The 23,619-nt window shown below is 37.9% G+C and overlaps 1 protein-coding gene across 10 annotated transcripts in view; it reads right to left on the bottom strand.

Annotated features, from left to right (window-relative positions):
* Positions 1-23,619, bottom strand: part of ARB2A (ARB2 cotranscriptional regulator A) — a 260,171-nt gene that overhangs the window by 195,891 nt on the left and 40,661 nt on the right. For all 10 annotated transcript variants that reach the window (XM_072358861.1, XM_072358857.1, XM_072358859.1 and 7 more), the window contains one exon: positions 1,978-2,043. In XM_072358861.1, coding sequence (XP_072214962.1) covers positions 1,978-2,043 — 66 coding nt within the window. The remainder of the gene's footprint in view (positions 1-1,977; positions 2,044-23,619) is intronic.

Raw genomic sequence — 23,619 nt, forward strand, 5'->3', positions numbered from 1 at the left:
AAGCACAAATATCTTTTTAATTTTTTTATTTTTTTCCTTTTAGCCAATTATAAACCCATAGGAAGACTCCTGCCTCATGTGTGTCACATCCTGCTCGTAAGAGGTGGGAAGGTGTGACCAAACATACCACAGAAAGCCAAAAAGTGTTTTCTTTAAGAGCATTTTGTAATCTTGTTGGCAGCTTGTTGGAAATCCATGTACTCTTTTATTGATAAGATATTTTATTTTCATGAGATCTCTGAGGCCTTTGATGAATTCTAGGAGATCTTTTAAAACAAAAATGGTGCTGACTTTTATCCCAAAATATTATTCTTTCCTTATATACAGCTCTAGGAATCTCTCCTAGAGATTATAGGAAATATAATCCTTTGAAAGGGCTATGGAGCCCTTTCAAAGACCATCATATTTACCCTTTCCCATGCCTCTTTTGAGAGAAGCTGATTTAAGCAGTAAATTACATAATAGTTGTGTGCAGCTTCATGTTTGATTTCTTACAGAACCCTAGGCTTAAAAACCATCTCATCCAGGAAGATGATTACTGTACAGTAAATCAATTTGTTCTAAGATATGTGCCACTGATATGCCAATTTGAGACAGTTCTTCAGAAGTTCTTCCTGTTTCCAAGAAAACCCAAAAACACCTAGTGTGGAAGTTTCTGGACAATTTGTATTGAGAAAAATCATTTCTGTTTTTCTCATTTGAGCTGATGATTCAATATGCAGGCAGCTCATCTATCAAATTCATGAATTGCGTTATTAGTAGCCATCACAACTACAACAAGCTCCTCAAATTCATTTTTAGTGATCTTACTGTGATATGAAACAGCAGCTATAATACTCTTTTCTATCTTCCTCACTTAACACATCTTAATCTTGCCGCAAGCCATCTTACTGTTTCTATCAGCGTCCTCTACCAATTTAAACTATGCTCGTTTGTGATGTTACTTGGAAAACTTCTGGGTGACGTAAACATAATATTTAGGCAGCTTTGATTTTTCACCTTCTTAATTTTTGTAGCCTTCTTCATAATTTGTTTTTGACTGTAAAAAGGGCTTCTGGCAAACAACAACAATTAACAATGTTATTTATACCTCATAACAAATCTTCCACACTGCTCAAAATGAAATTGCACTGAAAGTTTGTCCTTTACTCCAAAATGCAACTAAACTACAACACTTAGGAGAAGCAGAAAGCAATAAACTTGGAAATGGTTTAAGTGTACTTGTGACAAACTTCATCAGTACACCAGTGCTTACCACATAAATCACAGAAAAACAGTAAATAACGAACAGTTCTCCCAGCCTAGACCCTCGAAGCTCAGAGCAGAGCAGAAGACAGTACTGCACTTGTGACCAAGGTGATGGCAGTACGATGAAACTTAGAACAAACTTGTTCATCTTCCATTCTAATAGAGATGGAAAATCTACACAGAGCAATCATGCTAATGGTTCCTCACTGAACATCATGTTATTGAATACCCTTCTAGACAGATGCACTCTTTCATACTGTCTGTGGAGTGCTTTGTCACTTCTAAGGGCTGACCACATTATTTTCACTAAACAACACTGGCACTTTATAGCACATACATGTTATAAGCTACTGAAAACCTGTTTTTTTTTAACAAAAAGACATGGAATAGATTTACTGAGACTCCTCTTTGGGGTAATTTGTCTGCTGGAGGCACCTGTCCAAATATAAAATCTTCAAAAACAACATTTCAAAAAACTTACTGTTCCTCTACCAAAATTAGGACATTCTGAATAATCTGGTGAGGTGAGGAAGGCTCGGCTGGATAAAGCAAGCACATTAATAGCCAGGCAAAACCATTTCTCCAGATGTGCAGACATGCTGCATGTGAAATCAGTGCTCTGAGACTGCACTTTGCACAGAGCCCCTGTCTGTATCTGAAAACTGAATCACATTCTCTACATTTCACAGATCCAAGTGAAAGATATCTTTGAAAAATATTTATACTTACTGGGAGAGTTACTTTTTTCAAGTGGCATTCGTTTTCCAGTAGTCCATAAACATGATTAGTAATAATCTGGAGAAAAAAAACAGACCAAAAGAAAAAGCAAACAAAAGTTAAATTACCTACAGTAATTACATATCCAGGCAGATAACTTGAAGGCTAGTTAGTTAAACTTCTGAGAGCTTGCGCGTGTTTTGCCACATATCTGAATTCGTTACTGTACAACTAATTATAGAACATAGAGCTTTATACAAAAGGGTCCTCTCTGACTCTCAGTAAAGACTGCTTGCCAGTACAAAGAAATTGTAACTGTACCTGTGAATCCATCACCTGCTGCTGTGTGAATAATTATGTGCCTGAAAACTAAGGATTATAACCAATTAATATATACTCGGGGGCACAAGAAAGGATCTCTTTTGCAAAGAAACACTTTAAAAGCATTTTTTCCTTAAGCAGGACTCCTGAAACCTTCTCCCCTGCAGGTTCACTTCATGAGCTACAAGGAGAGTAGATCTTTAGTCACCCTCAGCACAAGTTGCCTTGCCATTTCTATTCACTGAACTGGGGAGGGATGGGTCAAAGGTGTTCCAAATAGAAAAAAAACCCTGACTGATTTAACAGTATGGGGGAGTTTAAGTCACTTGTCTTCATGTAGAAATAAAATTGAAATTTGAGACTTGAAACAAGAGGAATTATTTCAAAGAGCATCAACAACAACAAGAAAAAAGCCCAGTCACAATCAAAGAGTTGCTGCTTCAAACTTAACCAAATTGTTCAGACTTCAAAAGTTTACCTCCTATCTAAGGACATTTTTTCATCCTTATACATTGTATGAAAATGGAGAAGCAGGTGGAAAAACTTTTAAACTATTATTAATTTGCAAATTAAGTTGAGGAACAAACTGAAGTGCTTTGTCCACATGGGGCTGTAAAAACGGTTTGGAAGTAACTGCCTGGATTTCACTGGCTGCTGAAGCTTAAAAAATAAAGGGGCGCATGTTAAAGAGGAAAGAAACCCTGCTCATTAAGAGCTTCAAATGGTGCTTGCCTTCATTTTAAAGGTTAGGGAACGATGTAAATTCCAGACAGGACAAGATCTAAGACTGGAATTATTAATCTAAGAATATCTGGATACAAACCCACCTGGTATTCTTTAGTCCAACTGCTCAAGGCCACAATTACTGCCATCTGAACCCATGGCATATTAAGCCACAACAGAAACGCTGCTGTAACAAAAGCTCTCAAGTGATGGCATCTTAACAACACACTGTGAACTGAGCAAGTAGAAGCCAGGGTATCATAAACTTCAATTTTAATTTTCCAAATGCAGAATTACCAAATAAAGTTTCACTGAAGTCCAACAGTTTTCATTATGTACATGTGAGTAAACATAATATGCAAACATTTGGAACATATCTGAACAAATTAGAGGTACAGATGAAAGCTAATTAAAAAAAGTTGTACCTGTCCCCTGCCTTCCCTAGTCCTTCGTTACACAAAAAACTAAATCTTTATTAGGATTCTGTGAATTCTTTCCTACTCTGCTCAAATATGTTTATTGATAGAATTACATTTAAAAAACTTTATGGTTTTAAAGAAAATCATTCTTACTAAACATTACTATCTATACAGAAACTGCATTTGGGGAAGGAATTTAGCTGTGAGCGATGAGTTGATTTAAGACATGTTTATCCCCAAAGCAGTATGTTAGGAACATGCATACAGTGTAATTTTACCTTCAGGGCCAAACTTTTTATGGTTCACCGAAATCAACTTCAGTGTAATGCCAGCAAGTAAAGCAGTTAAGTTCCTGCAGTCTCAGATACTGATGCTGTACAGACATTAAAATGAATATTATGATAATATGGCCTCAAAGATAGAAATGTTATTTTTCACTCTAAATTCAAGCATCTACAAACCATCAGAAATACCAGAAGAACCCATGGAAGTGAAAAAAAAATCGCTATGAAGAAAATATATTTTAGACATGACTTGTAAAAGTCTCTTTTTTTGAAGCAGTGTTACATATCTACATCTTCTATTCTCTCTTATCCATTCAGACTGTGATGTCTTCAGGGTAGATGCAAAGCTTTACTGAGTTTTTCCAGAGCCAGACTCAATGGGGCTCTGATCCTGTCTCTTCATGCACTACTCTAATATAATAAACAGTGATATCAGCCTTAAAAATTGAATGGTTAAATCAGCTGAGCACTCTTGTAAAGCAAAGACATAATCTAATGAATGTCTTCAATAAGAGAACATGTGAAGAAAAAAGGCTGAGGTTGCTAATGGAAATGGTAAGATTCATACAACTCAGCTCCTGGATGGCCTCCAAGGCTGAGAACGACTTGAAGAAAAAAACTGTAAACTACCCTAGTGTATTTAAGACCACAAGAGGGTTTTTTTTTTGGGGGGAGCAGGAGTTCAATAAGTTCAAGGATATATTTTAGCAATGGTTGGTACTCTGTCAACCTGGAAGGATGGCAGATAACAGAAAAGATTTATTGGTATATATGTCTATTGCAAGGTTCTTCCAACTCATGAGGTCAGCCAACGAGCAGTATGCTGCACTGTAATTCCAGGTAACAAGGCTGCTGGTGAGCAGGAAGCAAGCACCAAGTTTCTGAGATGGGACAAGAAAAAGCCAAGACTAAGGCTTCCCAAAATGTGTGAAATCAATGGCCTGGAGGAGACAGTAGACAGGAGGAAAAAAATGTCAATTTTCTACTTCTTGTAGGAACACTGGGAAACTGATTTTAAGGTGTCTTTACTCTTCACGCAGAAAAACACACTCTAAATTAGATAAATACCCGAACTAAACACTAAAGATCTTAAGGTCTTCTCAATGCCTGCCTTGAGAACTGGGGAAAAAAGCAAAAGCAAAGCACACTTCTTGCCCCTTGTTCTGACAATATGGGAGGAATCCTTCCCACCACAAAAAGGTGGTTAGCCTCACACTTCCATCCGTCAGAAAGGTGGAACTGGTGAACTAGGGGAATCCTTCTTCTCAGCACAAAGTAGTCCTCTTGGGAAGGAAGCTAAATGGCTTATACATCAACTTTTCTTTCAGTGTCTCACTTCTGTAAGCCTAAGGACTTTCTGCCTTAAATAATGTCAAAGCTTTACTTACTTTGTCTGGACCAGAAAAATTCTAAACAAAACAAACAAAATAAAATAAAATAAAATAAAAAATAGCAGGCTACAGAGAGAAGAGACCACAGACAGGTAAGCATAACACATCCTGAGCAGTAACAATAGCACATCGTCCTGTGCACATGATAATGTGCTATTATTTCCTGGTCACAGATTATCTTCATCTACTATCAACTCCATTTAAAGCAGTAATGCATTATGGTTCAGGACAGGAATCAAACTTGAATGCTCAGTTAGCCTTCTGCAGACTACAAAACAATAAAACTTCTGACTTAGATATTATCCATACAGTGGCAATACCTCTAGAAGTACCTTTTCAAATAACTATGGGCCCAAAATAAGACATCTATGAAGTTCAAAAGTCTTATACAGCCTTATGTTATGAACAGTAATATTTATTATATTTGAAAAAAGATTAAATCAGTAATATAAAGAAGCTTCAACAATACAAATTTGAATACCTATGGTTATGAAATGTTAGAAATAACATATAGGGATAAAAAATAATCCCAGACAGATAAATTTAATTCAGCTCTCCCGTATGGCTCCACAACCAAAATAATTTTAATTATGGAGCAATTAAATTTGATTACCTGGATAGACAACAAAGAGAACAGAGTCAGAGAGAGAAGACCACAGAAGCTTTTAGACAGAGGTGAGATTTTACCCTTGCATTGCTAAGCATCTTTACAATGGTGGCCAAAACAATAATGGCTCTGTGGTGTTTATGGAACCCCAAGTTTTGGTACTTTTAATTCTAGTAGACATTGTTTGGTAAGGTCCTAGCTGCATATGGCTCATGTTCTAAGATTATATTGTTAATATAAAGAACTATTTTCAACAACCAAGAAGCACAAAAAAATTCTGTTAGCAGCATTAATCTTTGCCACACATAATCCTGAAGCCAAGTGACCAAAAGATCAATACTAGCATGCAAGGGAAAACAAAAATTAAACTAAGAACCATTTAGACTAACAGGTTACAAAGATCCTGAAGTACAGAAGCCTGAACATAAGTGCAGAGAAATAGAAGAGTCCTTCAGCACAGTCAGTGAGCACTAACGATCCTTAAATAGCAGTAGTCTGGAAAAGAGGACAACTGCAAGCATACCCTGAAAGCAAGAAGGCATCTCCAAAAAACTTAAGGTAATATACCCCGAGTTTTAATTCAGTAAGAAATAGAAGGAAGTATTCTAAGCCATATCAAAAATACAAGAACAAACTTGACACATAGGAGGAAAAGCAAAGCTATGCATGACCCACTGGTGAACCTTTTCATAACACTGAAAGCCAGGTATACAGATAATAGATCACATCTCAATGACTTGTTTTGTTACACCTACATTCTAATCCAGCTGAGCTGTTTCAGTACACCTCACATCAAAAACCATGCTGGGATGCAATGAAGTGCACTGAGCCTTGCCAGGCAGGCCTCCTCCCTGCTGTTTTCACAACTCAGGTTCTCTGAATTCTCTGGTTCTCTGAGTGGTCATACTTTCAATAACAACCACAGGTAAATCTACCACTATATTCTGCATAGGAACAGGACAGCAAACTTGTTGGAGAGGTGAAAAAAGAACAAGATAAAATAAACTACTTCCCCCAAATTAATTATCTGCTAAACAAACATTAAATAAATGGCAAAGATCTTTGTGCTGTGTGGCCTTGTTCTATCAGTACTCACTGGAAACCATTACCATGCCATGAATGTTAATGGATTCACGACAGATGTGGGGAACCCTTCAGTTAGTGCATTCTTCAAAGACAACCAAATATCTCGTCCCTCTCTTGTCCCATATGTGCAAACCTCCTGAACAAAATCGTAGTGAACCCGCTAAGTGGTTAGTGTACTGTTAGCACATGATAAAGAATAAAGAACGTGTGGCAAGACAAGGACAACAAACACAAAACCAGCTGACATTACAATCAGTCACACGACAGAAGACAGACTACAAAACCTTGGAGAAAGGACAAGCTGTTAAAATACAATGTCCACACCACTGCCTGCTCCTACACACTTGTAGATTTGTGTGTGTGTGGGGGGAGGGGAGGCGGTGGGTGGGGGGTGGGGGTGGGAGAGTGTGAGGAAAGGATCAAATTATGGATTGAATATATTCCTCCAGGGACAAGATTTCACCAGATGAATCTAAGACTTCCCATACCATATCCCTCATTCACAGCTATTCAAATCACGAACAGAATCCAACCATCACGAATGCTACATACTACCACTTTTTACTACTCCAGGGACTAAATGAGAATAGACACACAACTATTCTCTTAAAGTTGGCAGCAGCCACTTCACATCAAGGACAAGAAGCATTGCAATGCTACATGCTTATTCAAAGCACAGGAGGCTTCTGCCTCCGAAGATGCCTATTTGTGAAACAACACTCCTTGAATACCTTGTCAGACTACTTGCTTTCATTCATTTTTCAAGAAAATCCTCAAGATAGACTGCAGAGCAAGATAACTTAATGACAATAATTTTACTTAAAGCTCTAACATATCAGCTAGAATTTTCAGAATTATATAGATGATAAATCTAAAACTAAATAGATTACGGACAAAAAACACATGGCGTGGCATTTTTCTTCTTGCCTGATATCCTGTTTTCATAAGGCCTACCATAAGCAAATCTCAACATCCTCCCACTGTATTTATTATTCTTCTATTAACCTTATGAACTAACAATTCTTTAACCTCAAGTTTGACCACATCTACCACTAAAATAACACACATGGATATAATTAGCTGTGCTTTGAGTTAAGAAAAATTAAACTGTTCTTTTTCTTTAGAGAGTGCAGAAAATTCAACCTTCAGGTTCAATCTCTTGTCAGTTCCTACCTTGTGGCAAAAGTACACTTAAAATGTGTAATGGTTCAGCATTATCAGTCTGTCTGTGAATTCTACATATAGATCAAAATTAATGTCATTTGCCTTTGTGTTCTTTTATCCTGAAGTAAATAGGCTGCTCTGAAAGCAATGCCTCCTATTTATTTCCATGGAAAATACAGCAGATACAGTGAACACAATAACACTATTTAATAGAGAAAATTCTCAGCCACAAAACAAGATTTTTCAATATAGTCATCACTATTAGTTATGCATTTCCACCAGTGATGAACAAGAGCCTGCCTATCGTGCTCATAACAATCTGTACCATTGGAGGTGCCCACCGTTGCTACTGCCACTGCTGAAACGCACCACCCACCAGCACGCTGAGCTCACACACACTGTTTGGTCTCCATAAACCAAGCAGCAATGAATATCAATGGTTGCTATTTTTTCCACTTGGAAGAATTCAGTGACATGCTTTTGCTTCATCTGCACTCCCATGTCAGATGCCATCCTGTCAGACTGTCCCTCAGCTGCTATCTGTTGCATGGCAACAAAATGTAATGGAATACTGGTGGGAAGGTTCCACCCCTACTGCCATAACACCAACATCTGCCTCTAACATCATGGGCCAACATAATAAAGTATGAGGCATTACTTTTGGAGCAGCCATCACATGTATGTTTGACTGGACACTACACTGTAAAGCAAGAGTAGCTCTCCTGCAGCCTTACTGACTTACAGCCTTGTTGAATCTACATTTTTTTTTTTTAAGTGGATCCTCCTCATGTATAGAAGGAATATTATTTTCAAATGATTTAAATTCAATCTTGGAGATAGGTCGCTAAGTATAACTAGTAATTTTCTAAGAATTTCAAGGCTGTATTCACAGGTTGAGTATTTTTTAACTAATCAGAGAAATAAACAAGTAAAAACCACTAGAAGCAGTATGATGGCCAAATGATCCAATGCTTAATGTCCCTTCTCATATTATCACATTTATTTCCGGAATGATAATGAGCATCTCAATGGCGAGAAGAGAAAATGAGCAGGAGAAGAAAAAACAATGCTTATAACATACAGTAGTCAGCGCACAACTTTTTCCTTTTTACAGTACAGCAGCAGCAAGGCTTAGTGAAAAAAAAATGCAAAATGAATTCCAACTGACTGCCCTGCGGCAAATCTCAAGTGGTGGGACTGACCTGAGGCTTGCTACTGTGGCTGCCATAGCCTTGGTTGAATGAGCTTTATTTTGACCCTCAAGTGACAAACCTGCCAATAAGTAACAATGAGGGATGCAAAGGAACGTTTTGACATTCTGCTCTTAGACACAGACATACCAAGGTACTGGGATAAACAAAAATCAACAAGAAAGAAAAATAATCCACCATCACTATGTCAGAACAAAAAATCCTAAAAGCTGAATGGACTTTCCAAAGGCTCTGTTCACTGCAAGCTAAAAAAAAAAAAAAAAAAAAAAAAAAATCAATGGCATTTTACAAATCCACAAAAGACCTCACTTGGATTATAGTGTGGGAGAACAATTCATTAAGATGGAATTGACATTACCTCTAAGGGATTTCTTGCATTTTCTACTGAAAGCAATTCAATTCAGTCTTAATGCATGGGTGTGATATTCTGGATTCTAATTTGACTGATCACAAATAGGATCTCAAGATCTTTTGAGAGAACTAAATGAAAAATAACAGGGATTTGTCATGAATGTAGCATATGCGGTTGTGATTTGATCCAGTGTTTTGTTACATGGTCTTTGCTGACACCTGTTGGTTTATTTTTCTTTCTTTTTTTTTTCTTTACATTTTATTTTACTTTTTTTTTACAAAAAGCATCTCTTGTTATATATTAACTTAACAATTATCTAGCTTCATAAACTGCCTAGTTATATAGTCCATCTTAAGAAATTTTCAGTTTTCTATACTTCATACTTCTGTGCACATCACTATGAATTAGAGGTTTCGGTCAAGTACTAGAGCAATTAAGCATCAGCAGAAAGCATCACCACTATTCCCAAACTGAGGTGAAAACCAAAAAGGTTGCAAAAAAAAATAAAGGACACAAGGACACTCAATAAAACACAAAAGCACAAAAGTACAAATGCAAACCTGAGTAAACACATTTTAATATTCCAATTCAAGAACTACAATTTAGGATTACTATATGCAATTTTCATATTAGCAATGAGTTGCAAAAAGGCACCTGGAAGAAAGATCATTAGTAGTTCTGATTATTACAACTACTAATGAAAGACACTGCAGATTAGGAGGAGACCTGGTGCTGTGCACTTTTGAGATTTTAAAAATCTATGCCAAATCCAACTGATGTATCAGATTAACATGGTTAAAGCATACCAGCTTTTGTAGTCACAGACAAAAAAGCCAGTGATGTGTCAAGCATCTCATTTTATCACCTTTGATTCCTCAGCAGAAATGACCAGATAAATATTCACAGATGGACTGAAGGCTTAATTTTATGTAAATCCAGAGCAGAGCTCAAATTAACAACTCCTTCCCATAGCAAGATGCCTTAACCATTTTGCCACCATGCTTCAGAACAGCAGTGGGTCAAAATAAATTGGATCTACATAAATTTGAGTGAAAAGAGCCATGAATCTGACCATTAGCAGCACTTTTTTCTTTTCTTGACACAAATTATGGTTGACATCCTTAGAAGCAAACACACAGACACCAAAAAAAAAAAGGGTTTCAGTATTAAATTCTTGCATCTTTTTACTAGGTCAAGCAAACCAAACAGATTGTGAAGAGGTCATTAACTCATTGCATCCTTATAAAGGAAAGCCTTGACTCTCAGTTGCTTTAAGTAACTGACAAAAGCCAGGAGCTAACTTCTAAGAGAAACAGCTACCTCTCACTGTGCTTTTCTAGTACATGGTTAGGATACCTGGTACTCTGAAAGAAACTTCCCCTTAAGGGGAGAAAAACTTGCCCTGAAGGCACTGTCTCTTCTGGGGATATCAAGCTGAAGGTTAAGAAAACACCTTGGACATTGACGAACCTTTTTCTATTCTCTTTCCTCCCTATTTCTCAATAAATCATTTTCATTTTCCATTCCACGTGACTGAGAATGTCTAACCTAGCCCTGTGTTCCATTGACAGGGAAACTCAGAGGGAGAAAACTACAAAAAACTCTAGGTAATGCAAATGCCAGTATAGAACTTTTGACCAAGATATAAGAATGATGGCTTCATAAGTGACAACGAAAAACTTTGCACTTATACCCTCATACAAAACACCTGAAATCATTTACTGTAATAATGAAATATATTATAAAAATGTCTTCACTAAATTAAACTTGGAAAGATTAAATCAAATATTTCTTCAAACTTTGTTTTAAAACAGTTCTAAAAAGAAGAAATACTGGTGGCAAAGAACATTTGTAAAATAAACATCAAAGATTGTTCTACTTCATATAAAAAGAGGGCAGTACTGAAGGATACTGACAGTTGTTCATTTTCATGGTGATGTCCAAAAAGCATCTTCCTATGAAATTATGACTGATGAACTCATGTAGTCAATTATGTAGCACGCATGTTTTATAGAATCACAGAATCTTTAAGGCAGGAAAAGATCTCATAAGATCATCTAGTATAACCCCAACCCATCTTCACAGTGCCCACTAAACTGTCCCATAGTGCTACATCTAGACATTTCTTGAACAGTTCCAGGGACAGAGACATCACCACCTCACTCAAGACTGGCAGCCTGTTCCAGCTGCTCAGTACTCTTTCTGATTAGAAATTCTTCTGAATATCCAACTTGAACCTTCTTAGTGTAACTAAAGGCCATTACTCCCCTGCTGTGAGGGAGGAGCAAGTCTCATGAAACTGAATTTCTAACTGCACATAGGGCTGCACGACATGCACTCCAGGGTCCTAAGGGAGGTGGTTGATGATATTGCCAGCTGCTCTCCACCACACCTGTCACATGAAGGGCCCAGGGACTGGAAGAAGGGAAACATCACTCCCTTTTACAAGAAAGGGTGTTAGGAAGACCTGGGGAATGACAGGCCAATGAATCTCATTTCTGTGCCTGGGAGGATCAGGGAACAGATCCTCTCAGAAGACATGTAAAAGAACATGAGGGATAAGCTGATGATCTGAGACAGCCAGCATGGCTTCGCCAGGGGAAGGTCATGTCTGATGGCCTTGTGAGATGGAGTAACAGCATTGCTGGACAAAAGGAAAGCAACTGATGTCATCTACCTAAACTTCTGCAAGGCCCACCACATCCTTATCTCTAAATTGGAGAGATATGGATTTGAAAAGTGGACCATCTGGTGGTTTCCTTGTCATGGAAACCAGGCCAAACCATGACAACATCTTTATCATTGACACAGATGATAGGACTGAGTGCACCCTGAACAATCTGCTGACAACACCCATGTGAGTGGTGCAGCTGATTAAGCAGAAGGAAGGAATGCCGTCCAGAAGAACCTTAATAAACTTGAAAGGTGGGCCCTTGTGAACCTAATGAAGTTCTATGAAGCAAAGTGCAAGGCCCCTTGCACTTGCAGTAGTGACCCCTCTCATGACCAGTGGCCAGCTGGATTTAACTCCATTCACAACCACTCTGGGTTTTCCAAAGAAAGCACTTCAGTATACTACTTGTCATTGAACTGTGTGGGTACAAATACTGGAGCAAGGGGAATAACAGCTGACCATCTGAATGTGACCAATTACTGCCTATTGCTAATGGTCTACAGCAGTGAGAACTAAAAGCAAACTAAAAACATCTGCCCCTCACCCTTACTCTGTTCTACCTCCTCCCTCTGAGCTTTGCAGGGGAAGGAGGAACCAGGGCTGCAGTCAGTCGGTAACACTCATTCTCTGCCCTTTCTCCATGTGGGTCCCTCCCACCAGATGCTGTCCTTCCCCAGCTGATGCTGTGTGGGTTTCCCATCAATTGCAGCTCTCCAAGTACTGCCCCAGCACGGCTCTGTACCACATGGCCCACCCTTCAGGTACTGCTCCACATGGGTACCCACAGGTGGCAGCTCCCCCAGCCCTCCACCCCCACAATGACCTGCTCCCTCAGCCTGCAGCTCTGGCCCGGGGTTGCTCTTTGGGTTGCCCACGGGCCATGCTGCCTCCAGGCCCCATCCACTGCTGCACCACGGGCTCCTCCATGGCTGCACGGTGGGATCTGCTCCACATGGTGCCCATGCACTGCATGGACAGCCTGCTCCTCCTCGGGTCACTCCTGGCCTGCAGGGAGCTTCTGCTCCGTGCCTGGAGAACCTCCTGCACTGACCTGGTTACCTGCATGGCTGCTTCTCTCCCTTTTCCTACTCCTCTCTTCCAGCTGCTGCTGTGTAGCAGTTTCTGTCTCTCTCATACCTGCTCTTCCAGAGCACATTCAGCATCACTCATGGCTCAACTCTGGCAGCAGTGAGTCCCTGTTGTAGGAGCTGGAGCTGCTCTGTTCTGACGTGGGGCACTGCTGGGCTCTGCTCACACAGACCCTCCTGCTACCAGAACCTTGCTGTCGCAAACCTAATGCAGAAGCAATGACAATTCCCATTGGACAATGATACAAAAAACATGTGAAAAGTTATTCCTAGCATCTAGCTTTTGTAATTTTTTCTGCTATTACATAGAAATAAGTAGACAATTTCCTCACATAGGTATAGATGAATAAGATGGGTATCAGTAAGAGTAAGCAGCATGCTTGTGCGTATTTTATTATAATCATACCATGGTCACCAGCCTGAAGAGATCTATGTTCAGTAAAGAGGTATTACAAAAATGAAAGACGCATGAAAGCCATTTTAAACTCATCTCATACCAGATAAAACAGGGTAAACAAGAAACAGTCGAGAGTAAAATGAAAAGGTGAGAGAAAATAAAGCTTAGCCAAGTTACAAAAAACCAAACAGCTTGCTGCCTAAGAGCAACTTTCCATTGTTACAATGATCTCCCTGCCATGAGAACTAAGCACAGAATCTGTATCAATGGTTAAATGCTGTCCATTAACAGCAGAAACATAGTAGTAACTTTACACAACACTGGTCTTTGAGTGTCTTTGTTGCCACTGCTACTGTCAGGGATTTGGTCAAAACCAGTCCTTCTGTATCAAATGGACAGTATTAACAAGGTGACCTTAACCTGGTAGAGCTCCTGAGCAACATCAGCAGATCTTGCTGTGCTTGTAATACCATCTTGGTTGGTATGAAGAAGTGGAGCCTGCAGAGGGCAAGCAGCTACTGCAGAGGCACTAGGAGCTGGCAGCTGCAGCAGTAATTCATGAGCATCAACAAGGCAAAGGCAGACAACCTACAGCTTGCCATGAACATCCCATTTTTGTACCCTAATTGATGCAGAGACCAAGCTTTTTCTTGGGTTAAGGAAATGGAATCTCTGTTTTTTATTTTTATTTTTTTTATTTTTTTCCCCCGTTTGTTGTTTATTTATTTATTTATTTTTAAACAGCAAAATACTTCCACTGATACTGGAAACAACTGCTGCTGCTCCTTTTGATAGTCAGCCAAATATACTCTGTTGTTGGCTGAGCTGATAGGAAACGAATATTGTGGCTTCTCCTCCTATTTGTGGTGTTGGCTGATGTACCTTATTTTGCCAACACAGTATTTCTAAGATTATGAGTTACAGTAAAGTACAAAGAATGCATGCATTCCTGAATGTGGGATATCAAATTACATTAAGATAGAACCCATTAATTAACTGTAAGTTATAACACATTCTGTTACTGGATATAGCCTGTTCAAAAATTGTTCATGAAAAAGGTATTAAAAGTGTATGTCAACATTCACTTCTTACTTCTTCTCACCTTGTCATTTACCTAGTTTCTGTTCACATTATTCCTATTATCTCTGGGGTTACACACTATATATATGTCAAGAACTGACAGTAGGTCATTTGGTGCTGCAAACAAGTGATTTCTGCTTTCTAATGCATTTTACAATATCCTCAGGTATCCTAGTAAGTAAAAAAATACCATAAACACAAGATTATAGTACCATAACATCCTTGCAGGTAAGCTTAGGAAGAAGGATAGATAAATGGACAGTGAGGTGAACCGAGAACTGTCTGACTGGAGAGCTCAGAGGTTTGGGATCAGTTGCACCATCTACTCATGTTTTAAATCCTCTTCTACTCCTACTGTACCTATATTACATGAAGATATAGCATTTAACCTCTGTCATTTAATTAAAATATATATATATTTTTCAAACTTGACAGAATCAAAGGTACATAAAATATTTAAAATAGTGTCTTATCTAGAACTTCAGTTTACAGAGAACAGCCTTCTTTCATTCCATTTAATATTCTACCCTTACTTCAGCAGCAAAGACTGTTGCACCAAAATTCTTACAATCACTTGATGAAAGCAGAAGTCTAATGCAGGAAAATGAGTCATATGTAACAAGAAATCCAGGTCATACACCTTAAAAAAATTATTTCAAATGCATTTTATACATTTATTTAGACTTGTCAGTGAAAAATCTCACAAGTATTATGACTGGGATGGTTATGTGTCTTTAGGGCTTTATCCACAACGTCCAGAACCACTTAGAATAGAGATACCAATACAGAAAATGGGGACAAATGCTGTATTCCTGAACCTGCAATGTACAAAAATTTATTTCATAACTTTAACCACTTTAATGTATAAACTATTGTTCTTTTCAGTAAGCTTGCTTATTTTTATCTATAATTTTTCCATCCTCTCTTACAGGATGTCAAGTCTACAGTGGAAGAGTATAAAATTATATATCCAAAATAATTTACCCTGTTGGAAAGAAGGCAAATGCACATGCAACTCTACAATAATTTCAGTGAAAAAAGATGAAGTCTTTGCTTTCCTCCTCCAAGATGCTTCCTATCATTACCAACAACGTATCTTGGGATATCACCCAACCATGAAAACACAGAAAAGATGCAAAGAACAAAGACCTGTAAAAAGAAGTACTGAAAATCAAGTTTATGTTCAAATTTGGCAGTAGATCTCTTCTTCCTGCTACCTCTCCAACACAGATCTGAACTGCTACTCCAGAAGGCCACAACAGTTCTGATTATTGAGCACACACTGGAAACATAAATTAAGATATGGAAGTAGAGGGCATTTCTGCTATGGTAATATTTAATAAAAAGAAGAATTAAATGAAAAAAAAAAACAACAAACAAACAAAAAAACCACAACAAAACTACCTCGTATATTTCAGTGAATATATCATATGTTCTGGGCTGCATTAAAAAAGGGGTGGCCAGCATGGAGAGGGAGGTGATTGTCCCCCTTTACGCAGCTCTTGTGAGGCTCCATCTGCAGTACTATACCCAGGCCCAGGGCCACCAGTACAAGAAAGACATGGAGCTCTTGGAAGGAGTCCAGAGGAGGGCCACTAAGATGATCAGAGGGCTGGAGCACCTCTCCTATGAGGAAAGGTTGAGGGACTGGGACTGTTTATCTTGGAGAAGAGAAGGCCCTGGGGAGAACTCAGTGTGACCTTCCAGTACCTGAAGGGAGCATATAAACAGGAGGGGGTATGGCTGTTTACAATGGGGGATAGTGACAGGAAAAGGGGGAATGGTTTTAAACTGAGACAGGGGAGGTTTAGGTTGGATATTAGGAGGAAGGTTTTCACTCAGAGGGTGGTGATGCACTGGAACAGGTTGCCCAGGGAGGTTGTGGATGCCCCATCCCTGCAGGCATTCAAGGCCAGGCTGGATGTGGCTCTGGACAGCCTGATCTGGTGGTTGGTGACCTTGCACATAGCAGGGGAGTTGAAACTGGGTTATAATTGTGGTCCTTTTCAACCCAGGCCATTCTGTGATTGTATACTTCTATAAAGATTACACTCACAACAGAAAAACAAGCAAGATCAAAAAACTGGTAAACCACACGCTAGGTGTTGTGTGACAAACTGAACAAGCTGATGGATGTACTAGAAAGGCTTAGAAGCTGATACTCCCCAAAATGCCTAAGAGGCAAATCTGGAACCCCTATAGGCAGGCAAGAATTGATACTATATGTGGATGAATATATGAGAATTTCCCAAACTGTTTCACACAGGACTGTGAATCAATTATGAAAAATAACTTTGAAAAACATCTCAAAATCCTAAGTAACCAGTCTACTGAACTAATTTTCCCTCATAGTCTTAACTTTATCTCACCGCTTTAGACAGTGCTGAGGTTTAACCTAGAAACAGCTCAGAATCACAAGACTGTCCGCTCACTTTTTCCTCCAAGAGGAATGGAGGAGAGTCAGAAAAAAATAGAAGTAGAACCTGTGGGTTGAGATAAAAACTATTTACTTCAACAGAAAAGGAAGAGGAGAATAATAGTAACGGTAACACAGACGTATTTACAAAACAGGTGATGCACAAAGCCATTACTCACCACCTGCCAATTGATGCCCAGCCAGTTTCTGAGTAATGGCAGCCCCCAACCCACTCTACAGTTTTTCACATGATGTCGTATGATATGGAATATCCCCTTGGGCAACCTTGGTCCTGGTTCCATCCTCTCCCAGCTCCAACTAAAACATCATTGTGATATCAACCCTGCTTTTCACCCAAAGTCAAAACAAAGCATCATGATAAATACTATGAAGGAAGAAGGAAAATACAAACACAAAATCCTGTCCCAGCTGAAATGCCTGGACAGACACCCTAACTGGGTATTTCTGCTGCAAAGATCAACATAAGCTAATGGATATCAAAATTTGTGACTGAGTTAATGAACTGAACAGCTAGAGCATCTTAAAGTAATTCTAGGTTGTTTGCATATGCAGAAACACAACACTCTATTGCTTTATAATTGAACTTTTATCCTTACAAATTATTCCTATTAAGCACTGATGCAGATGAGAGCTTTATTAAAAAATATCACCATTCTGTTAAATTTTTATATAAATATTCCTGGAAAACTGGAAGGTTTGAAGACACAGGAAGTGTTAAATTCTTATTGTGGAGAAGACGAAAACCACGTGAAAGGAAACTAACTACTCTGGAGTTCTGTAATTAGTAAACAATTGGGGGCTGCTCCAAAAGCAAAAAGTAATGTCTCCTGCTTTATTATGTTGACCCATGACACCAGAGGTGAGTGTTGGTGGTATGACAGTAGAAATGGAACATCCCTTGTTCAACAACTTGTTGCCATGTAACCAATGGCAGCAGAGCAGCAGTCTGACAGAATGGCATGCAGTACAGGAGTGCAGATGAAGCAAAAGTATGTCTCTGAATTCCTCCTTGCTGAAAAAAATGGCACCCACTGGCATTCATCAAAGCTTGGTGAACCTTTATGGAGACCAAACAGTGTGTGTGAGCACAAGGAGGTGATGGGTTGTGTGTCTCAGCAGCCATAACAGCAGATCACTTCCACCAGTGCAGACTGTTATGAGCTTAGTGTACAGGCCTTGCTCATCACTGGTGAAAATGCATAACTAATGGTGGTGATGATGCTGAGAATTTCCTCTATCAAACAGTGTTACTGTGCTCTCTGTGTCTGTTATATTTTCCATGGAAATAAATAGGCGTTATTACTTCTGGAGTGATCTACGCATTTTAAAAGATACTTGATGAATGTTGTAATCTACATATCTCAAAAAACTCCTGATTAAACAGTATGAAAATACTTCAGAAACTTTCAATATTACAGGCAGAAACAAACTTTACATGCATGAAACAAAGATGAAACAAATGATTTTTGCAACTATACTGATCTACATTCTGCCTAAGGACTACTTCAATCTTTTTTTTTCCTAGTCTCCTTCTACTTGCCAAGAAACATTTCTTTTTCCACAACTCCTTTAACAAAAATTAAGATAACTGCATCCAACTGTGCTTTCTTGCTTCAAACTCTCTGCAGGCTCTGGAGTTCACTTGTTTTGAAGTAGAAATTATTAATCAGACCAATAGTAATTCAATTTTGTTTTGCAGTATTTTTCTCCTTACAAGAAAACTGAGAAAGAACAGAATGGATGCATCTAGACAAAAGGTAGATTTTTGGTATTTTTCAATTTCAGCTACACAAAAATGGCTGGTAAAAAAAGTTTATGAAGAACTGACTCTGAACTTTTGCATAGAAGCCTGGGATGGCAAGAATGGTTCTAATTGAACTAAAGCTGCTGAAGGTTTTATTTTTAAAAAGCTCATGATTAACTCATTGAAGCACTCCCCCTACTCCAATTTTTGTCTTCTTTTTAACAATTAGTACCATTCTTTGAATTGCAGCAAGTTGCAAGTGCTTTATAAACAACCATCTGCCTTATTGTATCTTTTCTGCTTTTCACTGTTTATCAATTTAAAAATGTAAAACACATTTATCAACACATTTATCAACAATGTAACAAATTCCCATCTGGGTTTACGAGATGCTCATCATTTCTTTCAAGAAGCACACTAACAATAATTATGAAACTATCTCTGAACCTTTCGAGTACTGTCAAGTTACTGTGATGAACCAACCTACTGCCGCCAATTGCTGCCTACAAAGTAGAAGAGTTCACTGAAGCACATCTGACATAATGATTCCAGTAAGAAGTCTTCACAAACAGCAGATACTGAAAGCAGATTTAGCATATGCAAATGAATATACTGTATGCAACGAAGAATTCAAAGATTCATATTTAAATTTCCTTAGGTATCATCAAACCACCTTCAGCCCTTACTGAAGTGTCTGTCCATCTATTTCACTCACCAAAATGCAATGCTGAAGACAGACAGATTGTTAATAGCTGTAATCTTTCTGGATTTATGAGGGCCACATATATACAAGATTTACTTTTTTTTTTTTTTTTCTTTTTTCTTTTGTTACTATCGTTGTCCATATTATCATTTTCCTTCTGTCATGAAAAGCACTGGTTTGAAAACTAGTGAAGAAGACTGAATACCTTTGAAATGTGTAAGTGCTTACAGCTCAGAAACCACCATTACAGAGAAATTCAATACTGTGTCTTGTTTTTAGCTTTTTTTAATGCTATTCAGTTCTGTGTATTCTTTTGTGTTATATTTCTGTTTCACACTTAGCCACTCCACATTTAAAGTTACCAAATGAGCAGTAAAAAAAACTGAAACCAATAAGGCATGAATTCCTAAAGAACTGCATTTATAGTTGAAAGTGCTTTTGCCCAATCTGTGCAACTCTCAATAATTTTGTTACATTTATTCCACTGAAAATTTTGCTGAAGACCTTCTGTAATATTCACTCATAGACAGGACTGGATGTCCTGTGCAAAGAAGCTGCAATAACAAACAGCTTCCAGAGGACCACCAAAAATGATTTTACCATTATCACAAATAAAATAAGGGAAAATACTTTATTCCAATTTGATGTTTTTACTCTGCTTTTGAAACAAGATTTAAAGTTAGGAAGAGTTTATGGTAGGATCTCAGCGAAGATTTTTCCTCACCCCATGAAAATCTACCCTTACTTGATTAAGACAAGATTCAGTTCACAACACATGCTCAACAGACACCTGTTATGTATTTGGCAAGTAATTTCTTTGAAGATAACCTCTTGAAAAGCTCTAGTCAAGCAAGCGCTCCATGAAGAGCAAGTGTACATGAACCAGCTTACATAAGACAACACCATGAATCTATTTTACTTCTCAGTAAGACAAATTTCTCCTACCACTAACGGATCTAATAGTAAATTAGTTACGTAACAATAAGTTAAAATAGCAAACATAATTTTGCTTAATCCACGATGTGAAAGATTTAGTATGTTTAAGTTTTGCTAGTCAGATAAAATCTAGAATGCTTCCTGATAAACTCTCTTTTGGAAATAAACTGAAACTAGAGTGTAAGGATTTCTACAAATCATCTGCAAATTTTATTTGGAACTTGATCCTGCAGCCCTTATTCACAAGAACAGACCTATTGAGTTTATTCACATGAGCTTCGGCTGCAAGATTGGACCTTAAGTACTATCAGGTGCACGTGCAGCCTATCATCAGATTTTGGGTTATTCATGTAAGAAGCTACCCTTTCAAATGCAGACTACTTAATGCTTCCTTCTTCATTAACGTACATGTCCTCTTCTGCCACTCTATGCTTTCATTTGCGCTATGTAAATAGCTTCTTTCTTTCAATCATCCAAACAAATAATGCTCTTTGCAACCAAGGAGGAAATTAGTAGCAGGTGAAAGCTTGTTTTTTAAATTATGATGAGACCAAGCTGTTCTTTAACTTAACAGAGATCTGGATAAAACAAAATCCCATTTTACTTCTTAGCTATCTTAATTATTTATTATCATTGTCATAACTCTAAATACTTACTTTCCCCCCACACAAATATTAACCTTGATCATTAACATACTTTATCATTGGATGGGCCAAACATTATGCGCATACTTTAAAAAAGCTTATTTGATGGACATTTCCCTGACAAACGTATAATTATCTGTAGCCTATCATACACAAAATTCTTAAGCAGCTTCTGACTTAGGTGTTCTATTTGTTTGCTTTCTATATCAACTCTACATAAATACAAGGTATTTTCTTGGACCACGGTGTGGTAAAGGTAACAAAATAAACACAGTTCATCTGCTCTCTGGCTATACACAGATACTGTCAGACAGACAACGATGAGAGACTGTATATAGTCCCTGAATAAGACCACAGCAGAGGTATCATCATCCAGATAATAATCTTGGACACATAAGCCATAGGTACAAGCAAATATCTCTTCATTAGTTATGACACTCACAAAAACATCTCAAATGTTAAACAGCCTTTAAGCAACCACCAAACTATAATTACCCAGTGCTAGATCTAACAGTTACACAGGGGGATAAGCAGGAACTGTCTCTTGATGCTAGGAATAATCTCGCATCTGTATGACTATGGAAAGAGAATATCCACAAAATCTTTATCAAGTGAATTCTTGTCATCAACACAATCTGTATAATTGGCAAAATGGAAGGTGACATCCCAGCAATAAATTTTAGTTGTATTTATTATTTCAGCTAATTTTGATGCCATGATCAAGCAGGAACTGACTGCTGGTGACTTCTGCGGCCATAGTATCAATTGAAAGTTCAGAACAACAAATACAATTATCTGGTCAGTGTGAAAAAAAACATATATCATACAAATCTAATTCAGAGAACAATCCATAATTCAAATATCCAAAAGTCCTTCTCAAATTGAAAAAAGCAAAACAAAACAAAAACAACCCAACCTTGAATGGGAACGGTATGTGTGCAACAATTAAACTGTTGTCACAAAACTGTTTTCAGTCCTACTTCGAACTTGCCATATGGATTAATTGGCAGTTAGAAGCAGCTGCAGCACAATGTTCTGTGCACTTCTGTTGCTGTTTTAATTTTTAAAAAGCAAATGGAGAGGCCTCTCTACAAAATTCAATGCTGCAATAGCAGTGACTGAACCAGAATCAGAAAATTATGAACAGCTCACTAAACTGTCTTTTAGAAGCACATATCAAGAGGCTGCAGAACAAATTGTATGCCTGAAATAACAGATCAATGAATGAAGAATAAAGAGATCTACGAAGTGGAGATGTTGACGAACCATTTTAATTCGTGAAGAATCAATTTCCATATAACTAGAGTAATGGCAGAACATCACAGGCAGTGTATTCATGATTTTAACAGCAAAAAATCATGGATTACCAAATGGAAATTTATTAATGTTCCAAGAAAGAGAAAATGATGTTGCAACATGAGGCCAGGAACTACATCCACTCTTTAAATGAGTAATACGCAGTAAAAGGAGTCCACAATGTAAAACTACAATAAAAAATAAAATGCCTTGAGCAGAGTAAGTAAATCCCCTTAAAAATGAGAAAGGCAGCAAACAATGACAGAAGTATGGGAACAACAGCTACATTGTTTATATAAATAAAGTAGGAATAATATGAAAAACGAGTATGAAATACACATTCAATGTATTAAATAAAAAACTTATTTTCAATAAATATGAAAAAATGAATATATAAAATGTTTTGTATGATGTCAAGCTACTTTCTCTTCTCTTTTTATGTTCGGCCACATAAATATTCAGCCAGAAGTACATGTGGGAGAATTCCTAAAGCCAGAGGATGGATGATGCTTCAAAGCAAAGCCCCAAGGTCACATTTTACTACATCACCTTATGAAGAATATGAGCTGCTGCTTCTTAAGCTACCACAGTTTGCTGAACATACCTTGCTTAGAATGGAAAATGGTGAATCAGAGGGTAATATAATTCCCAAGCTCTGTTCAACCTCTGCATAACTGACCCACCAATCCATGGCACAAGAGAAGATTTTATGCATGCAAATGAATGGCAGACTGCTGCCTGACCATGGGTTTTCTCTGTCAGCATCTCCTGAATTCTTACATAACTATATGAAGGCCAAAAAACAAATGATGATGCATTTGACCATTTGAGCACTTCTGGCTTGTATGAAGAACAAGTATTCAGCAGTTGCAAAAGACTGAAACACAGGCGAGTTTCTTCTAAAAATGCAAATGAACTCATAACAACTCACCCTCTGTGAGAATCCTGACCTCAAACTTTATCATATTTTACCTACCAGTATAAGAAAAATGTCTATTTTTGAAGACTATCCAAATCCAAATGACAGCAGTCAAGTGCAAATGTACATGACAGATCACAGACTAAAGACACTTACTCCATGACCGTACTTCATCTTC

The sequence above is a fragment of the Excalfactoria chinensis genome, chromosome Z, assembly GCF_039878825.1.
Source record: "Excalfactoria chinensis isolate bCotChi1 chromosome Z, bCotChi1.hap2, whole genome shotgun sequence".
In the NCBI taxonomy this organism is placed as follows: Eukaryota; Metazoa; Chordata; class Aves; order Galliformes; family Phasianidae; genus Excalfactoria; species Excalfactoria chinensis.